Source organism: Phaethon lepturus, unplaced genomic scaffold, assembly GCF_000687285.1.
Source record: "Phaethon lepturus isolate BGI_N335 unplaced genomic scaffold, ASM68728v1 scaffold49516, whole genome shotgun sequence".
NCBI classification, from domain to species: Eukaryota; Metazoa; Chordata; class Aves; order Phaethontiformes; family Phaethontidae; genus Phaethon; species Phaethon lepturus.
The window spans coordinates 1-9,033 of record NW_010547855.1 but is presented as its reverse complement, the minus strand read 5'-3'; the positions used below and the strand labels follow the sequence as shown (position 1 = coordinate 9,033).

Here is a 9,033-nt window from a genome sequence, read left to right as displayed (position 1 = left end):
TTCCTGCTGGTGAAGTGGAGTGGGTCTACGGCAGGCTCAAGGCACTCTGTCCCGTGTAAAGACGCTATGGTTTTGTTCCAGAGCAGCAATTGTCAGAATCTTAATCACAGATGGCTTGCTATTGGCCTGAAGCAAACAAAGGCAGTTCATGTGGTAGAAGGAGTGTGATGATCTAATTAGTTGGCTTTCATTGGGTTTGGTGAGACAGAATTAGTGTGCAGCACGAAACCTCTCAGAAAGAGCTGTGATGTTAATCTTGTCAGACCTCTTGCCCTAGAAGGGAGAACTTGTCCTTGATTCCAGCCTGGTATTGTTCCATCCTAACGTTCAGATCAAGATACACAGATTGATTCAGCCCCACAGTAATGAGGAAAGATATGTGGAAATTCCTTTGGGAAATGGATGAGCTATGCATAAGAATTGCCACTACCTTTGCATCTCTGTTGGGTTACTACTCGTATCTAGCTCCTTGACTTGCCTTTAAGAAGTGTGGATTTAGTTGCCTTTTATACATCACTTTTCTGTATGTCTTTCCTGTGTCTGTTCATGTTCTGTGTGTTGATAAAGGACTGATGAATATTTTTAATAAGCTACAAAAATGTTGCGAGGTGTCATTTTTCTCTCTCTTTTTTTAAACCCAGTGTTGACAAGGCAACGAAATCACAAATAAGCTTAAGCTTTCTGTAGCTTTTACCACATCCTTTGAAGAATGATTGAACCGCATTGCTTAATCATTATTTTCCCTTTTGATGCATCCCATTGCATAAGGCCGGTGTGGTCTGAGGATTATCATCTCACGTGTATGCCAAAATTTGGTCCAAGCTTCCCTCTGATTTTGTAGTCCTTACTCTCTTCTTTCCTCTAGCAAAAGAAATACCTTTTTGATGTTCCTCTGGATTTTGTTGCAGAAATTAAGATTGCATGTTCCAATGTTGCATGGAGATACAAACAAAATAGCTTCGCTTCACTGGAGTCTGTGTTGAGACCTGATTAGGAAAGACAACTGTGTACAAGAATCTTGGAGCCTGTTGTGTTAAGACAACATGTTAGTGAATGTTTCTGACTTAGAAAGCTCAGGAGGATTATTACCTGTATTTCTGTCCAGCTTTGTCAATCTTCCTCAGCTTAATGTCTAGATTAAAAAACAAACAAAAAACCAAAAAACTTTGGGTAGGCAACTCAATTCCTTGCCTAATGGGAATCCTTCAGCTGATGATTGTGGACCCTCTTTAGGTGTGTGTGAGTAGAGACCTTGAGGTGATTCTTGGTGAAACTTTGCTCACAGGTACCAGTTCTTTGAGTGTCACCTCTCGTGGTCTCCCCATCGTATTTGTGGGGCTCTGAAAGTAACGGGAAGGAACAAAGATAAATGTGTTCTTTCATCTCTCAAACAAGCTTGTTTCTGGATAACAGTGCCACAAGAGGGTGCTTGTGAAACCCGCAGGGCCCTGTTATTTGGGAGGCTTTTATGCCAGCTTGCTGGCATTCGAGAGTTAATAGGTTGAAGCAATGGTCTTCAGGAATTAGTTGTAGCCAAGTGATCTTTTGTTTTATGAAGATGCTGGAAGAGCTGTGGTGAGCCACAGTAGCATGTCTGTGATTAGTAAAATACAGCAGAGCTTTGGAGATTGGAAACCACGATTCTCTGAGAATGTCACTGCCTCGCTTGGAAATGCCCAGTGGTGGGTATTAATACCTTTTTTCCTGTTGCCTCATTGTTTTGGACTCTTCTCTCTTCTGTAAAGTCAATTCGCAGGTGGTTCTGCTGCAGTATGCTCCACTGCAAGAACTCACAGCTGATGCAAACACAGCTACCTGTCTGTAGCCTCGGTTGGTCTGAAACTCTCTACTCAATGCACTGCTTTCTTCTTGTCAAATGCCTTATGTTGTCAGAGGAGGAATGCAGAAGGGCAGAGGGAGTTTCACTGGATGAAATTTGCCTGCAGAACTTGCACTGTACTAAAGGCAGAGTGAAAAACATGCAGGAGCATCAGGAGTTTGGGGGGATGTTGGAGTTGGCATGAGGGAGAGGCAGGTGAAATGTGGATATTTGGATGATATGAAACATCTGAACCCGGTGCCAGTAGAGCTCATGGAGTCCTTACCAACCAAAAGAGCAGCTCATCACAATGGGACTGATCTCAGGCTTGACTTTCCTTGGACTGGCGTTGCATGACCTTGCTGTTCTCTGCTCCCAGTTTCCCTCTGTGCTTGCTCTTCTAGCTGTTGAAGCCTGACGGTCACCTTCATAACAATTTACCCCCTTGTTGTTTTCCCCTCCTTACAAAATTTCTTGGGGAAAGAAATATAAAACAGTAAAAGTGACTGTTTTTTTGCCATGTGTCTCCATGTTTTATGATTTGCATCCATTATCTGCATTTGTGCAAAGGCTGTCATATTTTTGCATGTAACATGATGGGCTGTGATTCTGTATTTTTAGATGCTATAGTAATGCAAGTGATGTCTAGGCAAGCTTATGGATTAAAGCTGAAGAGATGTTTGCAACAAGGTTAGCTGTTTAGTTACCTACAACAACAGATTTTATTTTTTTGAATCTTCTAAAGCATTGCCATTGCTATAAAGCTCCCAAACCCAAATATCTTCACAGCTTTGTGTCCAAATAGTTCTTTCATTTACCAGTGAGGGGTGGGGAAGAACAACCTTTTCTGCAGCCAACCTGCCCTGCCTCTTATCTCATCCAGTCTTCAAGACTGGTATTGACTGTTGAACTCTTGAAATTGTGGTAGTTGTTGTTCTAAATGGCAAACTGTCATTTACTCCAACCATGAATTGAGGAAAAAATAATTGAAGCATCCCTCAGAAGTACCAGTTCAAGGCGGGGAAAAAAGGGCTTCAAGCTTTGCAGTCTCTTTCACATCAAAGCTAGGATCTTTTGAGGCTTTGTACATCAAAATTATTCTTAATGCGTTATTTAGGCCCCTCAGCCCCTTTGCTGAGTCATAAGGGGAAATGGAATACAATCATGGAGTAGTTTGGTTTGGAAGGGACCTTTTGTGTTTAAACACAAAACCCCTGAAAACGGGCTTCAACTTATATGGCAAGTAGCCCCTTCCAGTGCTGGAATATTGGTTCAGCAAACACCTGCTAGAGCTGTCTCCTGTTCTGTCTGCAGGCTGTCTCCCAACACCATGGTGACGCCCCACAAGAAGAGCATGCTGGGAAACGGAAACTATGATGTGAACGTGATTATGGCAGCGCTTCAGACCAAAGGCTATGAGGCAGTTTGGTGGGACAAGCGCAGGTACTGAGAAGCTGTGTAATTCTGGAGGTGGCTGCTGTTTGTAAAAACGAGAAAGAGATGAAGTATCAGAATATATCTTATCACTGTCTTTTCTGCGCTCTTTCAGGGATGTTAATCTCATTGCCCTGTCTAACGTGATGGGCTTCATCATGAATCTGCCCTCTAGCCTTTGCTGGGGCCCCTTGAAGCTCCCCCTCAAGCGACAGCACTGGATCTGCGTCCGGGAGGTGGGAGGCACCTACTACAACCTCGACTCCAAACTCAAGGTGCCCGAGTGGATTGGAGGTGAAAGTGAGCTCAGGTGGGACTTTCTGTATTCTGTTCCTCCTCAAATTCTTCCCTGTTGGTTGTGGGGAATCTGCCATTAAAAAATTAGCGGTTGAAACTTTTATGGCTGAACTTCAATAGCAAAGATTTGAGAGTAATAAAGTTGTTGTGCCTCCACTTAGATTTATACCCTGTTTGCACGAAGCTAGGAAAATGCTTTTGCCAGTGGTGATCTCTGTGAGCTCGACGGAGCCCGGCTTTGTCTCTTACATGGGTGGCTTTGTCACTAGTAGTAAAGGTAGAGGCCAGCTCTGGTATTAGTGACACATGCAATGAGATGTGCTGTGCCTCAGCCTCTCCTCAGATGTGAGAGTATCAGCATTCCTTTGCCTCTTTCATAGCAACCTGTGTGCTTGTTGCCAACAAAAGGCTTTCCAGATTAGAAGCACAGCCTTAGTCCTGACAGCAGTGAAAGCTGCTTGCAGGGAGTCACCTGCCTATGTAAGCCAATGCTGTGCTTCTGGCTTGACTCCCCTCTTCAACCTTAACACAAGACAGTTGGTGTAATTGCTGTGACTGTAAAGTCTCACATGCTCTTGTTGCCATTCAGCTTCCCTTCCATCCCATTCTAAAGCCTACTAGCAGCTTTGCTGCCTCAGCTAGACTTGTTCTGAGGTAGGGATTGAACGTGAGCAGTATTTGCAGAGCTTACCGTGCCACTGTCGTCTTGGTAAAGTGAATGTCAGCCTTTTGTGAACTTCTGGGATAAGGTAACGCAGGTCTGGAACTGCTGCACAGAGCTTCTGGTCGATTTTATCCTGGGTGTGCCATTCTTCAGCAATAAGTAAGGGCTCCTATATAGGAAATTTTGGAAATCTGGGCTGAAAGATATCAGAGAAAACATTGATTTGACTTTCATAGTTATTGGAGATAATCCAAGTTTGGTATTAGAAAAACCTTATGGGCAGAAATAGGCTACAGCACCATATCAAATGACCAGGTGGTACACTGTTCCTACAACCTGTGATAAGGACATCTAAATGACTGGGGTTTTCTTCCACAAGTATTCCAGATTTGTTGGAATTATTTTAAAATACAGTGGGATTCTTGATCTCGGAGATCTAAAGAAACCAAACTTAGTTTTAATTCTGTTTTTACCACCTTGGAAAGTTGGAAAGTGGTATCTATATAGACCTCTCTGAGGTTAAGATCATGTTTATCTGATTCTGCAATAACTTGCTGGGTTAGAGATGTATTGAGTCTCATGGGGCAAGTTTAATATTGGGCTTTTTTTCTTTTTTGTCAGAAAGTAACTAAAGACAGTGTGTGTGGGTTTCCCAGACATTTCTTGTGATGTTTGCAGAGTTAGCTGCGTTTAGAGGTTGTAGAAGACAACAAAGTTCTACATCTAGTAGTGTTTATTTCTGTTTCTCTTTATGATAGGAAATTTTTGAAACACCAGCTGAGAGGAAAGAACTGTGAACTCCTGCTGGTGGTGCCAGAGGAGGTGGAAGCACATCAGACCTGGAGAGCTGACGTGTGACCTGGACTGACTGTCTTCCCACTACAGCTCTTCCCCTTTACTGAACTCCCGATGTCCTGAAACCTGGATGATGGGTGCCCTGACTCTTCTCATCTGGAACTTCCTTTGTTAGGCTTTTCTCTTCCTTTCTTGGTGCAATAGGGCAATGGCATAGGACATGGAGGCGGGGGCGTAAAGAATTGAGGGCAGAGTGGAGGAAACTGGAAGCCAATCACTTTAATTGCAAAGGCGGATGAGCAGCGTGCCCTTCAGCTATCCGGAGGGTGTTGCGCTCTTTAAAACTGGGCTTTGGGGCTGAGGTGTCTGGAAGCCTCTGGCCTCCCTTTCCCCACATTGGCCAAGGCCACGTGTAGGTGGGACACTGCTCTCTCCGAGGCTTGCCGGGGAAGAGCAGGGCCCAAGCACGCTGCCGCCTTTTCACAAGTCTCGCCCTCCAAAACAAGTCGTCTTGAAGACATTTGCAATTCCTAAGGGTCTCTCAGGACACTCTCAAACACTAGGAATGGTACGGTGCTCAGCACAACCCTCTGCTGCTTAGGGTTGGTTTGTGCCAGGGATGAGAAAACAGTAATAAAAACAGTGTCATCTTTCAAGAAATTCTTCGGGTAGCTAGAGGATTCTTCCCCAGTGTCTCCAGGGATTTATGTATGTGGTGAGCGGTTGTTTGGCAGCATACGGCTGGCTGAGGAGACGTGGAAACACCAGGCACAGGCTAATTGAGGAGTATCGAGTTTCTGAATTGGAGAGAGGCTGTAGTCTGCTTGGGTTTTCTTTGTGCTATGTTGTTGGTTTTTTTTCTTTTTTAATACCTATTTTGGTTTTCTGCACAGTCACTCGGTAGTTTAGGAGCTGCTTGGAGAGAGGAATAAAAGTGAAGGGGTTTTTGAGAGGAATTCATTCCATTTTATTTTCATCTTTCCAGAAGTCTAGCCCGCAGCAGCGAATGTCATGCGAAATGTCCCAGAAAGAGGTAAAGTTACAAACCAAAAAACTGGCTAAGGAGGGAAGCCTTTGTAATAGTCAGTTTTTGCCCTCTTTATAGTTACTAGCTGATAATGTGGGAGATGCAGGGGGTCCACCAGAACCTTTGGGCGTTAGTGACCCTCGCCTGGTAGCTGAACCAACCTCTCTTTCAGTGTTGGCTGACAAACATTCTGTTAATGGATGAATTGCTTTTTCCTCCCCTCTCTTCCTTGGGGAAGAATGACTAGATGTGGAGACGCCAAGAGGAATCTCCAGCAGCTGCTTCCCAGTCACCTGGGTGAGCTGTAGCTCAGTCATGCCTTCCACAGCAGCAGGGGGAAACGCTGCACTTGGGACCAACTTTGTTGCATTTAGCTCTTCCTGGCCGAGTTGCCGTTTGCTTCCCTCCTTTTTGCATGGGATGTTTCGGTTGAAGAGCAATCTGGGATGTGATGAAGCTTGAAGGATCCTGCTCCATCGTGCAGGGAAGTCTCGTTACTGGTGTTTGAGCTTGCAAAAGGAGGGGTTGTAACTACCTTTTCTCAGTTACTTTTTTCTCTTGAGAGCTCTGCAAGCGCATGAGCAGGTGCTCGAAGCTGAGAGACCACCAAAATCACACCTTCCTAACCGTGAACGGAGGCCACATGAGGACAGGACAGTGCTGTTCACCAATCCCTGGGCATCCGGCAAGCGCCATTTTGCAGTTTTTTGAGCACAGCCTCCCACAGCCAAGGGCAAATGGCTCTTTATGTTTTAAAAACCCAACGTTTCTATAAAAAGTCCTATTTTGTAACACATTCCAATGACCAATACCAGCTGGCAGAGTTTTTAAACACTTTACAGGCAGGGTGCACAGCCTGCAGCCATTCTGCTTGTGACTTGAAGCCATTTCTTCAAGAGGGTGGGGAAAAAAAAAAAATCTCAACAGCAACATTTTCTATGCTGATTGAAGTCGCACTTTGGAGAAACCCTGTTTGCATGGAAACCGCAAGCCAACGGATCAGTGCACAATATGCAAAGATGTTTTAAAATATTTTGGGACTATGTTCCTCTCCTTATATGTCAGCTCCTTTGCTGTGGGGTGGAGGGGAACAGTGTGATCCAGCCGCTCAGGTAAAGTGTAGGATCACACCCCTGGGGAGGTGAGGCAGCTGTGCCCAAGAGGGTGGGCGAGCTCATCCGGTCCCACTGCTTGGGAGTGGGGAAACCCGTAGGTTTTTTTCTTGCTTGTTTGGTTTTTGTTAGAGCCTTGTCTTGGGTTTGTTTACAGAGATGTATTTTGTTTAACCAAATATTAAAAATGGAGGGGAAAAAAAACCATTTCCATATAAATGTCCTATCACTTCTGTACGTTGAGCTGAATTGTTCTGTAACAAAGTTATGTAAAAGAAAAATAAATTTTTTTTTCTTTGGTTTTTAAGATTCTGAACTCACAAAGGTTGCAGTTTTATAACCAGTCACTGGTGCTGAGGTAGAATCGCCTCTCTGGGCACTCCCTTAAGCCACATGCTGCTTCTCAGCCATCTGAAAGGGACAGAGCCCTGCCCCTCCCTTTCCCCCCAACAGCCGTGCATGAAGGGGAAAGGTCTCTACCTGCAAAGCCACCATCAGCTCTGAAAGAACTGAGCTGCCCTAAAGGACGTCTATGAAAACCACACTGCTCAGGTTGGATTTATTTAATATTCAATACAAAAAATACGCAGCTGATATCTGAAGTTCTACTTTGAGGCAGAGGAGCAGCGCGGATGTGATAGTCTTGAACCTGGCTTGCTGCTCCCCGGGTACCCGCACACGCAGTTGCAGTGAAAGTGTCTTCCCAGAGAGTGTTTTCCACCCGTGACCTTCCTTCCTTTGCTTCGCCTGCTGGGAAAGTCACTCCTCCTCCTCCTGCCACTGGTGTGCTCTGGCTCCCAGTCAGCCAGGAGAGGATTTGTTTTGTTTGGCTACCGCCTTTCGAAGCCCAACCTGTGTGCTGGGGTGGTTCTGTGGGGGGTGAGGAGGCTGGAAGGGGAACTCCCCCAGTTCAAGTCTGCAACTGGTTATGGCATACTGATTGAATAACAGGAAAGACTCACAACTTCTACAGGGGGGAGGATGCAGACAGGAGCCGCCATCAGGTCCAGAGAGGGGGCTTCCCCCCCATTATGGACAGGTCAATGTCCCCAAGGAGAACCAAAAATAAAAATGAACAAACAAATGAAAAATAAAAATGCCCTGACCCAACAAATCAATAGTTCAATATGTCATAATCTCAAGGTCTTCCCACATGATATGAATCCAATGCAACTTCCACAAATTAGATTTTTCCAGGCAGCGGAGGCAGGGCCCCTGGCATTCCACCCGAGAGCCCTGTGTTGGGTCCGAGGAGGATCTGGAAGGAAAACGGTCAAGTGAGGGGCTGCGAGGACACGGGACAGCTGCTGCACACTGCCATGCCCTCCCACAGCTACTCGGTGGGACGCCGAAGGTATGAGCAGTGTTTAACAGTTCCTCGCCCACTATGACACCCAAGTTTTAACACCTGACCATACCAAAGGCAAACGGGGCAGGTGTTAAGCCTGCATGCGGTTCTTGCTGTGTATGTCGGCCCAATGAAAGCTGGCCTGTGTTTGTCACCAGCCCGTTACCTGGAGTCGGCAAGATCATCCCACTGGAAAACCCAACCAGAACATCTGGTGGGATGAAGGAGACCAACAATGTATAACAGACAGGAGAGAGGGCTGGGGTGTTCCTGCCTCACCTGTCGCTGCTGCAGCTGCTGCTGTTGCTCCATCTGCAGTTTTTCAGTTTCAAAGACGACAGGAAGAACCAGAATCATGAAGGAGGTGGTCCCAATCCACAGAGCTGCCCTGGAGAATCTAGGGAAGAGAAAGCACATGAGAAATAGGAACTGGTTCCTCACCTGCTGCTTACAGGCGCTGAGCTTCCCCCTTGTTTCCTTTCCGTGCCTCTGACACAGGCCTTCCCCCAGCACCACCGGGACCCGCTCCCGACCGCC

At 45.9% G+C, this 9,033-nt stretch overlaps 2 protein-coding genes across 2 annotated transcripts in view; one reads left to right on the top strand and one right to left on the bottom strand.

Annotated features, from left to right (window-relative positions):
- The window catches only part of JOSD1 (Josephin domain containing 1), a 6,913-nt gene extending 1,311 nt beyond the window's left edge, over nucleotides 1-5,602 (top strand). The window contains exons 2-4 of the mRNA XM_010289759.1: nucleotides 3,134-3,262; nucleotides 3,369-3,563; nucleotides 4,973-5,602. Of these exons, the coding sequence (XP_010288061.1) occupies nucleotides 3,134-3,262; nucleotides 3,369-3,563; nucleotides 4,973-5,072 (424 nt within the window). The 3' untranslated portion in view covers nucleotides 5,073-5,602. The remainder of the gene's footprint in view (nucleotides 1-3,133; nucleotides 3,263-3,368; nucleotides 3,564-4,972) is intronic.
- Nucleotides 5,603-8,228: 2,626 nt separating this feature from the next.
- On the bottom strand, nucleotides 8,229-8,913 carry TOMM22 (translocase of outer mitochondrial membrane 22 homolog (yeast)). The gene is made up of 2 exons (XM_010289760.1): nucleotides 8,776-8,913; nucleotides 8,229-8,406 (listed from the first exon to the last, which is right to left on the bottom strand). The coding sequence occupies exons 1-2, from the start codon at nucleotides 8,911-8,913 to the stop codon at nucleotides 8,332-8,334; spliced, it is 213 nt and encodes a 70-aa protein (XP_010288062.1). The 3' UTR covers nucleotides 8,229-8,331.
- Between the last annotated feature and the right edge of the window lie 120 nt (nucleotides 8,914-9,033).